This window comes from Salminus brasiliensis, chromosome 1 (assembly GCF_030463535.1).
Source record: "Salminus brasiliensis chromosome 1, fSalBra1.hap2, whole genome shotgun sequence".
Lineage (NCBI taxonomy): Eukaryota > Metazoa > Chordata > Actinopteri > Characiformes > Bryconidae > Salminus > Salminus brasiliensis.
In genome coordinates, this window is record NC_132878.1 from 97966036 (window position 1) to 97986581 (window position 20546).

At 39.1% G+C, this 20546-nt stretch overlaps 1 protein-coding gene across 1 annotated transcript in view; it reads left to right on the top strand.

Moving 5' to 3' along the window:
• Positions 1-20546, top strand: part of LOC140559660 (NACHT, LRR and PYD domains-containing protein 3-like) — a 21651-nt gene continuing 1105 nt past the window's right edge. The window contains 8 exon segments of the mRNA XM_072683247.1: positions 1-90; positions 1199-1259; positions 1560-1715; positions 2504-2587; positions 9048-10827; positions 13081-13251; positions 15472-15645; positions 16987-17160. Coding sequence (XP_072539348.1) covers positions 1214-1259; positions 1560-1715; positions 2504-2587; positions 9048-10827; positions 13081-13251; positions 15472-15645; positions 16987-17160 — 2585 coding nt within the window. The 5' untranslated portion in view covers positions 1-90; positions 1199-1213.

Here is a 20546-nt window from a genome sequence, read left to right on the forward strand (position 1 = left end):
TCGTTCAAAGCGTGGAAGTCGTGGAAAGAGGAACTCTGTATGCTGACGTAGCACTAGACACCACAGATGAGAAAACGAAGGTAAAAGTCTGTAAGTATCTCGTGGGAGAGACAGGAACACAACTTTGTGAGACGTACCCAAAGCCGTGAGAGACTGTAGAGAGATCCGTGTTCTCTCCAGAAACCAGAGTGTGGGTGGAAATGTCGACACGTATATAACAGGCTTGAGAATGCTGGCAGCCACATGCAACTTCGGAGAGATCAGAGACTCGGTAAAAAGGGACAGAACTGTTTGCGGAATTCAGAGCACAGTCAGCTCTGATGCTGGAAAAGTGCTTCCAGATGTGTAGATCTGCAGAACTGTCTATGGATCATACTGTGTAAATATTATGGTCCAACAAAACAAAGCTGCATAGATGATGTTGTTAGATCTAGAAGTGGTAGGATAATAATAATCATATAATAATAATAATGTTAGTCCCACAGTGGGGAAATCCACAGTGCCACAGCAGCAAAGGGATAGCAAAACATTCAGATGCAAAATATAGATAAATTACCAATATATACACAGTATAAATAATATAATAATAAAATGTGTATATATTATTTACAGATAATTGCACATGGGGGGTTACCTCTGTTCCCTGAACAGTGTAGTTTAAGTGTGTGTGTATGTGGTCTGCTGGAGCAGTGCTGGTTGTAGAATGTAGACTTGTTTATTAGGCTACTGAAAACCAATAAGTAGGAATAGGATGTAATGACTCATTGTTCACCTAGATGTAACTTTTGTATACAGTTAACTGCTTGGTTAAATGTGTTTGCAGAAATGTAAAAACAAATAAAAGTGTAAGATCTAACAGGAAAAATTGTTAACTGAATATGCTATACTGAAGTGAACCTGAAGGCAAGCTGCTATCAAAGAGTTTAGAGAGTTATTCCGAACTTCTTCATTTGGTCTGCTAGTCTGAAATGCATAAGATGGCATGAAACAATGTACAGCTGAGTAATGGTCAAATACTTGAACGTCCACAATCAGATTGTCACAGACCACCAGAAATTCCCAGAAATTATGTTTTGTAGATGTTACTAGTTACATTCACATACAGAAACATGTGCACTGTCCTCCCTCAAACATTCAGGAATATCTGCACTTTTGCAGCTACCACCAATAAACCTGAATCTACTCTCCATTTCTGCAGGTGTAGTTATACAAGATGCTAAGCAATCCACAGGTGTTGAAGGATATACCAGATACAAAAGGTGAGGTAGCAGATGCTTCTTTCCCCCATTTTTCCTCCTTTTTTGCTTTCTGGCCATGGGACGTCCAGCTTTGCATCAGGGGTGGTTATTCAAGTTTTATTTGACATATTCATAAATAAACATCACAAATATTTTATTAGATAAAATGTTTCAAATGAAACAGAGCCTCTAGCACTTATCCCATGTCCTCCGTCACCCGTTACGTCTAAAAAGTAAAAAGACTAAATGACAGAGAACCTTTGGTTCTGAATTCTAAATGTGAAGTAAATGTAACACCCTCATGCTCTCATGTCAATACAGATCAAACCAGTCCTGCCCAGACCACCAGAGCTCAGAGTGAACTTGTCCAGACAACCACAGCTCAGACTGGAGCAACTGTCAATGCACCTGTTCTACATGGAAATGTGATTCATGGATCAGTTCATATTAACATTGGAGCTCAGTCTAAGCATGGAGGTAACTGAAACAACTTCTGACAAAAAATAAATCTGTTTCTTATCTTGATCAGACAGTGACTGTGAGAAGTACATAGAGCCCAAAAAATATTTTTGTTGTCTTTGTTTATTAACATAGCACACTGAGGTTAAATTGTTCTTACATTTTCCAGTAAGATCAGTCTGATTTAATATCTATTAACTATGATATTTTGCAAATGTATTTCTTCCTTATCAGCTGTTGTAAATAAATCTTTTTTTTATAAAGACCCAAAATATATGAAACGTTAAAAGACTACTGTAGTATACTACAGTGTACTGTAACAAGTGTAGCTAATTCTTAACTAATTTCAAAGTAATAAGTCATAAGTCAAACATGAACAAACACTGATCAGCCAACATTAAAACCATTACCAGGTGAAGTGAATAACATTGAAGTTCCTTTGGTTTATGGGTCTTACACTGCATAAAGGATCTTGTTTGTCTTGTTTTACTGTTTAGGTCAGTAGGCTAACTCTAGAGTTGCAGATCAGTTATGTAATTTTTTTTCTTTACCTTCTCAAATTTGGAATTGTCACTCACCAAGACCCTGCAGAAACTGCTGTCTCAGTCTTTGATTCTGAAGGGTGTAAAGAATTATGACTACAGCTCTGATGATGAAAACATGAAACAATGAATGCTGTTTTTTCTGTTTATAATTCAGCTCATGATCAGAATCAGTAGATGCTAATGACAAATGTTTGAAAGCTCCTGGTACAATAATAATAATTTAGCCAGGTTATTGTGTTTTTCATATTCCTCATACTGTAGTGCTGTCCACTCTCTCAGGTGAAGTCGGAAGAGAAGAGGTTATTGGTAACAGTGCAGCAGCTTGGCCCACTACATGTAATGCAGGTAGTCACATTATCATTTCCATCCTGTATTACAATATGAGCATGAATATTGTGTTAATTTTAAACACCATTACTTTCATAATACAGATCCATAACAATATGCACTTTTCTTTGCGTTTTGTGTGTAATTCAGTTGGCAAGATACCTATTTTGCAAACTACATTAGACACAAAATGCTAAAAAAAAGTGCATCTTGCTATGGATCTGTATTATGAAAGTCATGGTGTTTAAATTTAACGTTGTAGCTCAGCCTTTTAGGATTTATGATGAATATAAATATATTAATAGTTTATTTATTATAAGCTTACTATATTTTAACACACTGTAACCATCATGGTCACATGTTTTATGGTGAATACAGGTGCAATGATATTGTTCACATTTCCACTTCCAGCCTCAAGTGGACGCTGAGACTTTGAGGCAGGAACCGAAGTAAAAGGGTATTGAGACGGAAAGGGGATGAGAGTTGTTGGTCGACTCTCTGCTTTGATTATCTGTCTCCTTTATCAGGAAACTTCTGTTTCTTATGCTGGTGTGAGTACTGTTTTTGTATATCTAAACCAATTTTGAGTTTATTATGAATTGCATTGGGTTCTGTAGTGTTCAATATAGCTGTTTGCATGCTATGCTAACTCCTTGCTTTATTTAAATCTTCCACTGTTATGCTCATAATTGATAATGTGTTATTGGAAGGAGATATTATTCCACATCTTTGCTTTTGGTGTAAGGGTTCACACTACTTTCAGTTCACACCACTAGACATTCCGTTACATATAAAGAGACTCTCTGGACAATTGCATTTATTTCCATTTGAATTATCCTTTTTACCAGATCCTTCACACCACCTAAAATTTCTTATATTCCTGAAGCATCCACCCTACCATTGTTCAAAACTGGTGAGACTATTTCTGATTTAGAAACGACTTAAAAACTTAATTATACTGCATACACTGTTATCTATAGCCCAGTAGGTGCATGTTAACTTTATTATCCTGAACTTTCTGTGTGGCTCCTAGGTAGGCAGTTATATAGTGGAGCCATAATAAGGCTTAAGATGTTTAACATGAAAAGTGTTGATGTGGTTAGGTTGTTTAATGTATGTGACTTGATAATTAACCTATAATAATTGACCTACCACCATGACTTTTTGAGCAGGGCCTTTCCATTTTTTTGCTCTTGTTGCTATTGTATCACCTTGTAGGCATCAGGATCAGGAGGTGGTTGACTGGCCCATAAACCTTTCCAGGGGGCTTTTCAACTTTTGTCCTATAGCTATTTCTGCTGATGTGAACCCAGTCCTCTTATGCCACTCTGAATCAGTGGCAAAGCAATGGTCAGCCAGCCACTGATCCTACAACCATTGTGTGCCTTGCACAAAGGATGCCATCATGGCATGTAAATGTCTGTTCCCTCCATGAGGTTGGGCTGGGGGTGATATGCTGTAGTTAGCTTTTGTACCACATGCTGCTTGTGATGGACTGAGTGTAGCCACCAAGACACCAAGTAAGCTGGAGTGCCCCAACAAGTGAAAGTCTTTAACCAGAATGTTTGCTTTTTGTGGGGCCCTGGCTGTCCGTAGTATAAACAGTTATCACAGTAATCAACGATCACCAGCAGATTTTTTGCGGAGGGCAATTTGGCTAAGGGCCCATTATGTCACTGCCTAACATATACACTGGCTCGACAACTGGTGTTGATTGCATGAAGCCAACTAGTTCAGAAATGGCTTGTACTCCTGGCAGGTTTCATTTTCCTTGCAGTAGTTCTAAACATCCCTCCAGATTTTGGCACATTGGCTAACATCCAGTCAACAGAAAATGATAACTGATTGGAGGCTTTGCCTTGACAGGTGGCTATAACTGTAGGACAGCACAGGGTGTCTGGAATAACGTTGCACCTTCTCTTCTTATACCAGAATGTAAAATAAAATCCCTGCAAGCCGACTGCCAGTGTCAAATCTAAGGTGCTGAACACTGTGGCTCGATGAAGGGCATCCAGAATGGCCTGAACTTGAGGCAAAGGCGAGCCATCTAGACGGGTCTGTGTGTTAAGCCTCTGGTAGTCAACATCTAATGTCTCCTTTTTGGGCACTAACACCACTAGGGTGGTGGTGGAAGATGTTGAGGGTCTTATAATGCCTTTTCCCAGCATGGCTTTGATCTTTCTTAATAAGCTCCTGTTTGTTGACTGAGATCCTGTAGGAATGCTGATGTAAAGGTAACTTACCCACAGTGGCAATACAGTGAGTCATGGCAGTGGTATTTCCCAGACTTGTGATGCAGACCAATGGCCAGTTGATTAAAAGCTGCTGTAGTTTCTGTTTGTCATGGGAACCTGTTCCTGCTACATTCACTACATTTCTTTTGCCTCCTTTTGTCTTTAGACATACTAGAAAAAAATAATGGATTTCTGTGTCACTCGGGCCTGATTTGGTGTGCATTGCAAAAACACTGTCCATCAGATGATCATGCTGTACAGTTCTTACTGCTTCTTAAGCTGCACATCTCTTCATTGTCTCTCCAGATTCCTCTCTTAAGTCACTCCCTCCATCTGGTATCCTTAGTGATAAAGCCTTAGCGTCAGAAAAAGGTATTTTGAGTCCGGTTTCTAAATGAGGAACAGTCTCCCCAGTTTTGAACAATGATCTGGTGGATGCTTGAGGAATGGGAAAACCCTAGGTGGTGTGGAAGGACCAGGGAATGGGAATCATTTGGATGGAAGGTAAAAGCTGTTGTCCAGAGAGTCTCATTTGAATTCTGTAGTAGAAAGTCCAGTGGTGTGAATTGAAGGTGGTGTAGATCTCCTAAGACCAACAGCAAACAGATGGGTAGTATAAACACATTATCAATTATGAGCAGATCAACAGTGGAAGATTTAAATAAACAAAGCAGGGGGTTTGCATAGCATTTTAACAGCTACATCAAATATGATAGGACCTTCAGAAATTTCATAATAAACTCAATTGTTTTAGACATAAAAAGGTACTCCAGCACAAGAAACAACCAAACAAGTTTCCTGATAAAGGAGACTGGTAATCAAAGCAAAGAGTGCATGTGTTGACCTGACAACTCTCACCCACTTCTGGTCTCTCTATCCTTTTTTATGTTCCTGTATCAAAGTCTCAGGCTGGAGGTGGAAATGTGAAAAATACAATTGGACCAGTAAACCTTTTCATTAATAAGCTATAGGTGTAGATCATAGGTCCCCTTGGCCAGACCCAAAGAGCTCTCTAAAGCCTTCAGAAAGTTGTAGATGCAGGGGTGGACAAAAAACAATGTTTGTTCTTGAGTAGATGTGGTAAAGTAGTAAAATGTCTACTACAACATTTGTTGTAGTAAAATGTTTACTAGAGTACAAGTATTCACAAGTATTCTATCTATACTTTATACTGTTACTTTAGTATTAAATCTAAAATTATTCTAATTCTTATAAAACTGTATTATATACACACATGGACAAAATTGTTGGTATTGTCATGATCCATTAGGACTGACACAAAGAGGGTGAACACTTGCAGGGGATGGACCAAAGTGAGAGAGTTTATTGTATAAAATGAAACCGGGCAAAACAGAAACTAAGCAGCAAAAGCAGTTAACCAGGGATAACCTGAAACGAAACAAGAACAGTGACAACGGAACAGGGCAAAACAAAGGAGTACACCTGAGGCTGACGTGAGACGAGGGCTAGGCTAGCGAGCCAGAGAGAGGTCTGAGCCAGAGATAATGCTAACCAAAACCAACAGGCAGTGCCTGGGTAAAAACAGGGAAAACACAAAAACTGCGCTAGTCAGGCACTTCTGAACTTAGGTGACTCTAGAGCTGAGGGAACCGCTACCGAACCTGAACGACAGAACTGGACCTAACTCCTCTGAGCACCAGGAATACTTAGCCTGTCTTTAAACCAAAGACCGTGATATAGTTTCGTACCTGAGGCTATGGGAGCTAGGCTAAGTCCCCTGAACGAGCCCTTCGTGAACCTGTCGATGAGTAGACTACAGAGAGCTGATAGTCTGAGCTGGTCGGTAGCTAACCCCGTTCTTCAAAGCTAAAGAGGGTAGCCTCTAAGCTACAAGGCTATCGGCAAAACCCCAACGGACCCACTCTGAACCACGGTGCATCAGATAGAACACTGGACACCGTCTACGTTACACAGCGGTATACAGAACCTTTGGGGATTAATCTTCGGCACTGACTGCTGGCGCTAGCCCTCCTTAAATACATCAGCCACAGGTGAAACACATTAACTAAATGTGAACTAACACAAGACAGAAACAAACCAAAGTGTCAACATAAGAGTCCTTGAACTAATGAGTCCATAAACGATATACATAAAAGAATCTGTGAATCCTCATGACATCCTGCGCACCGCGGCACATGACCGACCCCAGAGCGGGCGCGGCGACACGAGCGTGACAGGTACCCCTCGGTTAATATAAGAAAAACCCACAATGGTCACAGAAATAACTTGAATCTGACAAAAGTAATAATAAATAAAAATTCTATGAAAATGAACAAATGAAAATCCAATGAAAAACATTTATTTTGAACCATGCTTCAACAGAATTATTTCAAAAAGTAAACTCATTAAACAGGCCTGGACAAAAATGATGGTACCCCTGAAAATAATGTGACCAAAGGGACATGTTAAATCAAGGTGTGTCCACTAATTAGCATCACAGGTGTCTACAATCGTGTAATCAGTCAGTGGACCTATATATAGGGCTACAGGTAGTCACTGTGCTGTTTGGTGACATGGTGTGAACCACACTGAACATGGACCAGAGGAAGAGAAGAAAATAGTTGTCTACAGTTGCAAAAATTTAAGATCCATGGGACTGTACTTAACCTCCCTGGACAAATCAAATTGATGACAAATCAAATAGACAGATAATATGAATGGTAACAAAACTTCTAAAGAGATTAAAAGTGAATTTCAAGCTCAAGGAACATCAGGGTCAGATCGCACCATCCGTCATTGTTTGAGCCAAAGTGGACTTTATGGGAGATGACCAAGGAGGACACCATTGTTGAAAACAAATCATAAAAAAGCCAGACTGCAATTTACCAAACTACATGTTGACAAGCCCTAAAGCTTCTGGGAGAATGTCCTATGCACAGATGAGACAAAAATGTAACTTTTTGACCAGGCACATCAGCCCTATGTTCATGGAAGGAAAAATGAAGCATATCAAGAAAAGAACACTGTCCCTACTGTGAAACATGGAGGAGGCTCTGTTATGTTCTGGGGCTGCTTTGCTGCATCTGGCACAGGGTGTCTTGAATCTGTGCAGGGTACAATGAAATCTCAAGATTATCAAGGGAATCTATATATATAAATATGCTGCCCAGTGTCAGAGAGCTTGGTGTCAGTCACAGGTCATGGGTCTTGCAACAGGATGACCAAATGACCCAAAACACACAGCTAAAAACACCCAAGAATGGCAAAGAGGAAAACATTGGACTATTCTGAAGTGGCCTTCTATGAGTCCTGACGTAAATCCTATTGAGCATCTTTGGAACAAGCTGAAACATGCCGTCTGGAAAAGGCACCCTTCAAACCTGAGACAACTGGAGCAGTGAGCTCATGAGGAGTGGGCCAAAATACCTGCTGAGAGGTGCAGAAGTCTCATTGACAGTTACAGGAATTGTTTGATTGCAGTGATTGCCTCAAAAGGTTGTGCAAGAAAATATTAAGTTAAGGGTACCATCATTTCTGTCCAGGCCAGTTTAATGAGTTTATTTTTTAAAATAATTCTGTTGAAGCATGGTTGGAAAGCAATGTCTGACTTTCACTGGTTAATTTTCATAGCTTTTTTATTTATTATTACTTTTTTCAGATTCAGGTTAGTTCTGTGACCATTGTGGGTTTTTCTTTCATTAACCGAGGGGTACCAACAATTTTGTCCACGTGTACATTTGACAAACAATTACTTACAAGGGAACCTGTGTGGCTGCTGTCATTTGTTCCATCTTCATCTTCACAAGATATTTCTAATAGAAATGGCTTAACAAAATATTATAGCTTAAAGTAAATAGTTATAACAGAATTACATTTTGGGAGATGAACCCTGTCCCAACTCCTCTGCAGCTCTAAACCCTCCATTTTCCTCCCACCTTCATGGGCGTGGTTCATACTAGTAAACTCTACTTTTGGTACTCCAGTACAAATAATTACAGATGAAATACTTTTACAAGAGTTTTTACTCAAAATAATTTCATTGTTTTTGTGAGTGTGATTTATAATAAAAGTTTATATTTGAATCTAAAGGTTTTATAGGATGTGAATTAGATGTGAATTAGCTTAGCATTGCCACTGAGGCCTATGTATAGAAAGACTTTCTGAATTAATTTTTTCCAGTGAGTTTGTTTTACTATGCATTTTCAGTAGTTTATTCACAGAAACGTTTCCTGCTTTTGACACAATCCTTTCTTATGTCACTTTTTTGTCTTACGTTGCAACAGATGATATCAGAATAATACTGAAAAAGCAATTCAAGGAGAAATTTGCAAACCTGTACGAGGGGACTTCACAGGAAGGAGATTATGTGCCTTTGAAAGACATTTTCACAGAACTGTATGTGATTGAGGGCTGCACAGGAGGAGTGAACTCTCAGCATGAAGTGAAACAGATAGAGGCATTTTTTCCCAAACCAGAAGAAAGGTCAATCAAATTCACTGACATTTTCAAAGTGCAGTCTGACCAAAATGTGCTTGGCACAAAAGTACTCACATTGGGAATAGCTGGAGTGGGGAAAACAGCCTCTGTACACAAGTTTATTCTGGACTGGGCTGAGGACAGATGCAACCAGGATTTAGATTTCATTCTGTTCCTTCCTTTTCGGGAGCTGAACTTGATTAGAGATGAGCAGCAGAGCCTCTCAGAACTGTTACACTATTTTCACCCTGAACTCTGCAGTGCAGATGTAATGGAGGTTTTTAACAGGAAGTACACAGTGGCTTTGATTCTGGATGGACTGGATGAAAGCAAAATTCCACTAAACTTCAGTCAAAAGAAGGTATCTAATGTAAAAGAAAAGACCACACTTGATAAACTACTAATAAGCCTCATTAAAGCTGTGCTACTTCCCTCTGCTGTCATCTGGATAACTTCCCGACCAGCAGCAGCCAATCAGATACCACGCAAATACTTTACACGTGTTACAGAAATCTGTGGATTTAATGATGTTCAGAAGGAGGAGTATTTCAGAAAGAGAATCAGAGACCAGGATCAAGCCAGCAGAATCATCTCACACATTAAGACGGCGAGAAGTCTTCATATATTGTGCCACATACCAGTCTTCTGTTGGATCTCCGTCTCTGTGCTTCAGGAAATGTTGAAGAATGATAAAGACATGAAGAATGCTCCCACAACGCTCACGGAAATGTACACTCGTTTCCTGCTGTTTCACACAAGACAAAAGAGTGAGAAATACAACACTGACCAGAACGAAGACAGTACAGTTCCATCATCAGACAGAGGCAGACTTCCAGCAGAGAGTGTACTGAAACTTGGAAAGTTAGCCTTTCTTCAGTTACAGAAAGGCCAACTCATATTCTATGAGAAAGATCTGAGGGAGTGTGGCATTGAGCTCAAAGAAGCTGTAGTGTACTCTGGAGTCTGCACACAAATCTTTAAAAAGGATGAAAAGATCTTCAGCTTTGTGCATTTGAGTTTCCAGGAGTTCCTCGCTGCTGTATTTGTGTTCCTCACATTCAGTGATGAATGTAATCCACTCCTCCAGACCCTGCTGGAGAAAATAAGATGGAGGTTTAAACATACACTGGATGATCTTCTCAAGATAGCAGTGAATAAGGCCATGAAAAGTGAAAATGGCCACCTGGATCTTTTCCTCCGCTTCCTCCTCGGCCTCACACTGGAGTCCAATCAGAGGCTTCTCAAGACTCTACAGCCAGAAATGAAAATTAAAGAAGAGAATCTAAAGGACACAGTAGACTACATAAAGAGTAAGATCAAAAAGATGAAATCCTCTGAAAAGACCATCAGTCTCTTCCACTGCCTGAGTGAGCTCAAAGACAACTCCCTCACAAGTGAAATTCAGGAATTCCTAATATTAGGAGATCTCTCAACACAGGAACTCTCATCTTCACAGTGGTCAGCTCTAATGTTTTTGGTGCTGATGTCAGAGGATACTCAAGAGAAGTTTGAACTGAAGGAATACATACCATCAGAAGAAGGAATGAAGAGACTACTGCCTGTGGTGAAAAACACAAGACGTGCACTGCAAGTACCATTTTCTTTAGGATTACTTTTTGCAAATGATGTCTTCACAATAAAAGTCAAGATTTTTTATCATTATTATTTTATCATTATTCCTTTAAGCTTTTTATGTAGTTTAACACACACAGCTTATTTAAAAGTTTTTCATCAGCTTTTTTTCTAAAATGCCTATAATACTGACCAGCCCTCCACAAACTCCAACCAATCTAGATTAATTATTATTCCCCATTTTGATGAATTACAAGAAATTGAATGATAGGAATTATACCTGTGTGAAACAGGAAGCAATGGATAACTGCAACATGTTCACTCAGGTGAACCTAAAGTGAAATATAGGTAACACCTTACAATTAGTTTTTTAGTTCAGATACTTATTGTTTGTTCATTTGCAATAAAGCAATGCAAATGAAAATTGAAAAAATTAACATTATATTTTGTTAATGTTTTCAAAATATCTAGTGGTGGCAGTAATTGTGACAGATGACTTTCATAACTTTGATTTTTTTAAGAGTTGTGATTGTGCTATTAAACAAAGACATTTCGTCACACCACCTTTATTAAATGTGTCAATAATTGTGGAGCTGAATCTACAAACAATGTGAGCATGCAGTTTGTTAAATAAAAATTGTTGGTACCCCTCAGTTAATGAAAGAAAAACCCACAATGGTCACAGAAACTTGAATCTGAAAAAAGTAATAATAAATAAAAATGCTATGAAAATTAACCAATGAAAGTCAGACATTGCTTTTCAACCATGCTTCAACAGAATTTAAAAAAAATCATTAAACAGGCCTGGACAGAAATGATGGTACCCTTAGCTTAATATTTTGCTGCACAACCTCTTGAGGCAATCACTGCAATCAAACAATTCCTGTAACTGTCAATGAGACTTCTGCACTTCTGTATTTTGGCCCGCTCCTCATGGGCAAACTGCTCCAGTAGTCTCAGGTTTGAAGGGTGCCTTTTCCAGATGGAATGTTTCAGCTCCTTCCAAAGATTTAGGTCAGGGCTCATAGAAGGCCACTACAGAATAGTCCAATGTTTTCCTCTTAGCGATTCTTGGGTGTTTTTAGCTGTGTTTTGGGTCATTATCCTGCTGGACCCATGACCTGCGACTGAGACCAAGCTTTCTGACACTGGGCAGCACATTTCTCTCTAGAATCCCTTGGTAGTCTTGTGATATTCTGTGCCTCTCTCTGTGCCAGATGCAGCAGAGCAGCCCCAGAACATAACAGAGCCTCCTCCATGTTTCACAGTAGGGACAGTGTTCTTTTCTTGATATGCTTCATTTTTCCGTCTGTGAACATAGAGCTGATGTGCCTTGGCAAAGCGTTCCATATTTGTCTTATCTGTACATAGGACATTCTCCCAGAAGCTTTGGGGCTTGTCAACATGAAGTTTGGCAAATTCCAGTCTGGCTTTTTTATGATCTGTCTTCAACAATGGTGTCCTTCTTGGCTGTCTTCCATGAAGTCCACTTTGGCTCAAACAATGACGGATGGTACGAACTGATACTGATGTTCCTTGAGCTTGAAGTTCACCTTTAATCTCTTTAGAAGTTTTTGTTACCATTTGTATTATCCGTCTATTTGACTTGTCATCAATTTTCCTTCTGCGGCCACGTCCAGGGAGGTTGAGTACAGTCCCATGAATCTTAAATTTCTGAATATGTGCAATATGTGCAACTGTAGCCACAGGAACATCAAGCTGCTTGGAGATGGTCTTATAACCTTTACCTTTAACATGCTTGTCTATAATTTTCTTTATAATCTCCTGAGACAACTCTTTCCTGCACTTCCTCTGATCCATGTTGAGTGTGGTACACACCATGTCACCAAACAGCACAGTGACTACCTGTAGCCCTATATATAGGCCCACTGACTGATTACAAGATTGTGATGTTAATGTGTGATGCTAATTAGTGTACACACCTTGATTTAACATGTCCCTTTGGTCACATTATTTTCAGGGGTACCATCATTTTTGTCCAGGCCTGTTTAATGAGTTTACTTTTTAAAATAATTTTGCTGAAGCATGGTTCAAAATCAATGTCGGATTTTTATTTGTTCATTTTCATAAAATTATTATTTATTATTACTTTTGTCAGATTCAAGTTATTTCTGTGGTCATTGTGGGTTTTTCTTTCATGTTACAGCTACAGGTAAATATATTACATTTAATAAGAGTTGCCCTGCAGGTTAAGGGATTATATAATTTTGGAGTTTCTGAAAGGTAACTAAAATGTTAAATGTCCAGGTTGAATCACTGCAACCTCAGTATGGAAATCTGTGGAACACTGGTATCAGTGCTTATCTCAGATTCAGCACTGATCGAACTGGACCTCAGTAACAATGACCTGCAGGATTCAGGAGTGGAGCTGCTCTCTGCTGGACTGAAGAGTTCACACTGTAAACTGCAAATTCTCAGGTAAGTCTACCTGAAAACTGAATAATATTAATGTATGCAAATTTAACCAATGCTAACATTAATCAGTGTCGGGAAATGTAATCACTGAATGTTAAAACAGAAAGACCACATGTAAAAATGTTTTGCTATTTTTTAAGCTGTTATTGTCACCTACTACAATTCAGTAAATTTGAGTAAGTAAGATTGAGCTGGAACAAAACTCTATGCACTGGCATTCAGCATTTTAATAACAGTAACAGAAGCAGTTTATGAAACTTAATTACTAATACTGATAAAATGCCTTGAAATTACAAAAAAAATTAACCATACAATTATACATATACATAATATAATCATAAAATAATACTAAAAATATAAAGAGTAAATTTTCAATGGCACCATGAAGTTAACATTCCTTAAGACATTACATCATGGCACATGATTCATAAATTCTCAAATTTTAAACCAACGCATTACATTAAACCTTTAATCCAATTTCTACACAGGTTCTGAAGCACAATCATGCATTTATTTAAAGAAACATGAATAATATCATGAATATCATTATATAGTGAATGGACATTAGACAAAGTACAGAAATTAGTTTAATAAAGCAACCTACTGTGCACATTCAATACAATGGCAGCAAACCGTATCAAACTAGCCTACTGTTGTCTAGATTTTTAATTAGTTTCATAATTATACAATGCTTTGTCTAAGTTTGTTTAGTTTATTTACTGTAGTTCAACACTGGTAGTGTGTGTGTGTATATGTATGTATACAGTGTTGTGAAAAAGTATTTGTCCCTTTCCCAATTTCTTATTTTTTCATATTTGTCACATTTAAATATTTCAAATTATCCATCCAATTTTAATATCAGATAAAGGCAACATGAGTAAACACACATTGCAGCTTTTACTGAAGATGAACATTTATTCATAACTGGTATCACCCATGACAAAAACGACAGCAATTAAACATTTGTGATAAGTTGTGCAGAGTCCATCACTGCGAATGAATTCTGATCCACTGTTCTTTACAGAATTGCTAGAATTCAGCCACATTGGTGGGTTTTATGTCATGATTTTGACCAATCCAAACCCTTTCTTTTTGTTTCCTTTAAACCATTCAGAGGTCGCCTTGCTTGTGTACATCTGATTATTGTTCTGCTGCAGAACCCAACTGTGCTGAGTTGGGTTCTGGAGTGATGGACTGTGTCTGTTGCACCATGGTCCTGGAGGAACGTTGTTCCGTTTCACTGTGTACTCTGTATATAGTTGAAATGACAATAAAAACCCACCTGACTTGACTTGACTTGAGCTTTATTTCACAAACTGACGAGTGGGCATTTAATCATTTCTTTATCATGTATTATAATGACATGAAAATAGAAGTGTGACATATGCAAAACTATTTGGAAATTTGGAGGGGGCAAATACTTATTCATCACACTGAATGTGTATGTTTCTTTGATATGCCCTCTGCTGCACAGTTTAAAATTTCAAGTACCAGTGCAGTGGGAAACAGGTGGAGAAACCATTTGACAATGGAAAGTTTAATATCTGTGAAACGAAAGTGAGAGACATAAGACTGCAATCCAACCATCTGAAATCTTAGTAGTAACATTTGCACTTTAACAGCAACATTAAAGGTTATGCAGCAAAATTAGAGCTTAAGCGGCAACAACCAGAACTTTAGTAGCAACATTGGCGCTTTTGCAGCAGCGAGCAAAACCTCCCACTTTTCCACTCAATGCATCAGTCGCTAATTCTGGTTATACCATCTGGTTAACAACACTAAAGGATGGCTCAAAGTGTTCCAGCGGACTAAGGCACTGCCACTATGATCCAAGGATCGTTTGAATCCCAGGTCAAGCAGCTTGCCATCAGCAGCCAGAGTCTGCGAGAGCACAACTGGCCTCATTTGATGGCACTTCTTCCCCACAGCACAGGCATCTGTTAGCTGTTAGCTAAAAGAAACTTAGTCAGAGGCTCAACCACAGTTCATGCATTCTCCCTATCCAGTGTAACAGTAATGAGGAGATATATAACAGCATGTTATAAAGAATGTTATCTGACTGTATTGATGTTCCATGACTAGCAGTTTAGCTTCTGGCTAGTATGTTAGATTTGGGTTATTATGTGGCTACAGCCACTCCTTTATTTTTGCTGGTTGCTTTCCTGGTTAATATTCTCAAGTGTATTCTCAAGTAAAATCTGTTGTGCTTTTCTCCATTTGCAGATTAGCATTGTGTAATCTTGGAGTAAAGACATGTGAAGCTCTGGGATCAGTTTTAATGCTGGAAAACTTCTCCCTGAAAGAGCTGGACCTCAGTAACAATGACCTGCAGGATTCAGGAGTGGAGCTGCTCTCTGCTGGACTGAAGAGTTCACACTGTAAACTGCAGATTCTCAGGTCAGTGTTTCTGTCAGCTCATTCTGAAATGATAAATGTGAAGATGTGAGATTCAGAGCTTTACTAAGATGTTTTTATATCAATATACAAGATGAAGTTTCTAGTGAAGGTCAGAGTTCACTAACCGAACAAAGACCAACTCTCTAACGTCTGCAGTTGTCTTTAGATTGTCTAGAAAGATTTCTGATGAGGTCTTTCTTCCTCATAAACACATTAATCAGAAGCTTTGGACTCTACTGAACATTCAGTGTGTAGTGATATGTATGATTACTCACTCTGACCTCACAACACATTCTGAAATTAAAACTGGTTTTATAGTGTTTAATGAACCCAGTCTGACCTAACAGCTCATCTGTGATCCAATCAGAGGCTTAGTCTCCTTTAACTCATTATAATCTGCTCCTGAGTAGTGGGTGAGCTGCATGTCCATGTTGGTTCTTCCTCTTGCTTTTGAATGGGTACTAACACAGCAGTACTTTTGTGTTTGTTCACTGACTTTTGTAGTACTTGTTAATTTCCTTATTAAATAACTTGCAGTACTTACTTTAACTATATATTCTAACTATCTGCCTCCATCTGAAACATACAAACTAAAAAGTTGCTAAATGAGGATTCAGAAACACAATTTTAACAATAAATAACAATGAAAATTTTGTTAAATGCTTCTGCAGGTGGAACATGAAAACTAAATTTACTGTAGTGAATTTTCTGAAGTTAATAATTGCAGTAATTAGCAGCCAGTTACATACCTTGCTTTTCAGTGGCATTATTATAATTATAGTATTATTATAATGTGTCTTTGTAATGAAGAGTTCCTATACTTTTTAAGGAGACCCTTGGCTTGTCAGATTTATCCCAAGACAAATTTTGCTTTTAGTATACAGAAACTATTTCTTAAAATCATACATTTGTGCAACATTGTCACATTGATTTACAACATTACAAGACGCAGGCATAATGAACACTGTATTTTTTGTATACTGGCAATAAAAGATTAACTATAATGTCAGAATAAGGGGTAACGTTAATGTAAACAAAATTACTCAACACAAAAATGACTGCCCCACATCAACCACTGCTTTATTTACAAAAGTGATTATCATGACTCAGTGTTTATCTTTTTCTTTATTAAGAAACTGGAATATGTGGGACACAATGCATAAAAATGTGTTTTTTTTTATTTATCAAGCAAAAGGTAACAACAGGCTTTACATTTAAACTGCTTTTTACATTATATAGGTTTTTATCATAGATATATTATATTGTTAATCAGTGTTTAGTGTTTATGTATCTCTCAGTTGGACCTTCTCAGTTTCTTACTCACATTTTCACTCTCTGCAGTTTATCTGGTTGTATGGTCACAGAGAAAGGCTGTTCTTCGCTGGCCTCAGCTCTTCGTTCAAACCCCTTCTACCTAATAGAACTGGATCTGACCTACAACCATATGGGAGAGTCAGGAGTGGAGCTGCTGTCTGCCAGACTGGAGGATGCACACTGCACACTCAACATACTTAGGTATGAACAGCTGTTCAGAGGTTTATATTTGAATACATAAACCCACCCTTCCTTCATGACAATCCAGGAAGTGTAGGTCCCCCACCAGTCCATCCCCACACTAAAACAGCCTCACTTTTAGTCCTGTTCACCTTAGCAGATGATAAATGATTTCAGATCTTAAAACCATTTTAAAAAGCTCAGCACAGGGGAGAGGAAAAAAGAGGAGAATTAGAGATTAGAGAGACTCTCTTAATAGATTAGAGAGACTACAGTACTGATCAGGGCCCTGAGAACAGAGAGCAGTACAGTGCAAACCTGTTAGTATGCATATAAGCTACATCAGCAAGGAAAACACTACAGTGCATTAGTGGATTATTCAAAAGCTTGAGAAAAAAGATTTAGATTCATTCTAGATTTTAACACTAAGTATGAATCCCGAACACTAATAGGAATTTTATTCCAGTTGGGGAGCTCTACCTGCGTTAGACCAGCTGCCACCTACCAGTCCGACCAGCAGGCCCCCTCCCACCACCACCCATACCAGACCAGCGGCACACCCTCCCGGCACATCACTGCTACCTGTCTAATGACCATGTTAAAACCTAAACGGACTGGCCACTATTAATATCACCATTATTAACTATCTACACCATGATTAATATATTATGATTATGACCAGAGCAGTTCAGCAGTTTAGATGGTTTAGTAAATTTTATCAATAATTTATAAATAGTTCTGATCAGAGGAGGACGGGTCGGGTCCCCCTTGTGAGTCTTGGTTCCTCCCAAGGTTTCTTCCTCCAGCTCTGAAGGAGGTTTTCTTTGCCACTGTCATGGTTGGCTGCTCACTGGGGGTCTTGGATCCTTCATGTCTTCTTATGTTATTTCTTTTTTACTAATTATTACTAATTACTAATTATGTAAAGCTGGTTTGTGACAACTGTTGTAAAAAGCTATACAAATAAATTTGACTTGACTTGACTATAGGAAAAAACTCTTCCCCCAGCATTGATTCTTCTAAAGTGAGGAAGTCTAGTATAGTGAAGTATATGTCAAGGATTGTATGGTTTGTATGGTTCTCCAAGATATTGTGGGACCAAACTCTTTAGTGACATATAAGTCAGAAGGATTATTTTATAATCAAGGGGAAATTCAACTGGTAACTAGTGCAGGGACGAGGGATCGAACTTATGGACAAATTCAATAAATTCAAGCCCCAGTGAGCACTCTAGCTAGTCTAGCTGACTGGCGCAAGCAGTGTTGAAGGATCTGCACACATCAGCTATAGAGAGGGTGGATGGGACTCATTGGATGGCGTTGGATGGTGCTTTCTCCAGGGGCGCAGAATTGTTTGCCTCGAAATGAACATAAAAGCAGTTTAGCTCATCTGGAAGCACAGCACTTGTGTTTATCATGGAATGAAAGCTCCCCTGAATGTATGTGATTGTGTTTAACCCCTGCCACATGCTTCTGGTGTTTGTGGAGCTGAACTGCGCTTCTTCTTTTGCTCTGTACTCACGCTTGGCTGCCTTTATGGTCTTACGGAGAGCATAGCTGGCTATTTTATACTTCTCCGTATTCCTTCTCTAAAAGCAGTCCTATGTGTGCTCAGAGCTGTGGGAACTTCACAGATGAGCCCTTGCCTCTGATCAGGGTAAATGCAGCCTTTATGGGCACAACATCCTCTAGGCACTTTTGTATGAAACCTAGTGACTGAGTCTGCATATCTGTCAATGTTGTTTTACCAGCGATTGGTTTGACCAGCGATTGGTCTGACCAGTGATGAACCACCCTGATGGTAGGCAGCTCCCGTTTGAGCTTCTGCCTATAGGTGGGAAAGAACAGAAGGGAGGAGTGATCTGATTTGCTAAAACTGGATGTCTCCCAGAAGGGGGTGTAGTTTAGCAGTGGTCCAGAGCTCTGGACAGATAGAAATAGAGCAGCATTTTCTCTCCTCATGTTCCAAATGGGGGGGAATGAGAGAGGCCTGTAATTGACATCATAGGTAGACCTCAACTATGAGAGACAAAATGAGAAAAAAAAAATTCCCGTCTGATTTTTAAAGAATTTATTTGCAAATAATGGTGGAAAATAAGTATTTGGTCACCTACAAACAAGCAAGATTTCTGGCTGTCACAGACCTGTAACTTCTTCTTTAAGAGGCTTCTCTGTCCTCCACTCATTACCTGTATTAATGGCACCTGTTTGAACTGGTTAACAGTATAAAAGACACCTGCCCACAACCTCAAACAGTCACACTCCAAACTCCACTATGGTGAAGACCAAAGAGCTGTCGAAGGACACCAGAAACAAAATTGTAGACCTGCACCAGGCTGTGAAGACTGAATCTGCAATAGGCAAGCAGCTTGGTGTGAAGAAATCTACTGTGGGAGCAATAATCAGAAAATGGGAGACCTACAAGACCACTGCTAATCTCCCTCGATCAGGGGCTCCATGCAAGATCTCAGCCTGTGGGGTCAAAATGATCACAAGAACCACACAGGGGAGACCTAGTGAATGACCTGCAGAAAGCTAGGACCAACGTTACAAAGGCTACTGTCAGTAATACACCATGCCGCCAGGGACTCAGATCTTGCAGTGCACGACGTGTTCCCCTGCTTAAGCCAGGACATATCCAGCACGTCTGAAGTTTCCTAGAGAGCATTTGGATGTTCCGGGAGAGTATTGGGAGAATGTCTTATGGTCAGATGAAACCAAAGTAGAACTGTTTGGTACAAACACAACTCGTTTGGGGGTGGCAACATCATGCTTTGGGGCTGTTTCTCTGCAAAGGGACTAGGACGACTGGTCCGTGTACATGAAAGAATGAATGGGGCCATGTATTGTGAGATTTTGAGTGCAAACCTCCTTCCATCAGCAAGGACATTGAAGATGAAACGTGGCTGGGTCTTTCAGCATGACAATGATCCCAAGCACACTGCCAGGGCAACAAAGGAGTGGCTTCGTAAGAAGCATTTCAAAGTCCTGGAGTGGTCTAGCCAGTCTCCAGATCTCAACCCCATAGAAAACCTTTGGAGGGAGTTGAAAGTCTGTGTTGCCCGCCGACAGCCCCAAAAAATCACTGCTCTAGAGGAGATCTGCATGGAGGAATGGGCCAACATACCAGCAAAGGTGTGTGCCAACCTTGTGAAGACTTACAGAAAACGTTTGACCTCTGTCATTGCCAACAAAGGATATATAATAAAGTATTGAGATGAACTTGTTATTGACCAAATACTTATTGTCTACCATTATTTGCAAATAAATTTTTAAAAAATCAGACAATGTGATTTTCAGATTTTTTTTTTCTCATAGTTGAGATCTACCTATAATGTCAATTACAGGCCTCTCTCATGTTTTTAAGTGGGAGAACTTGCACAATTGGTGACTGACTAAATCCTTTTT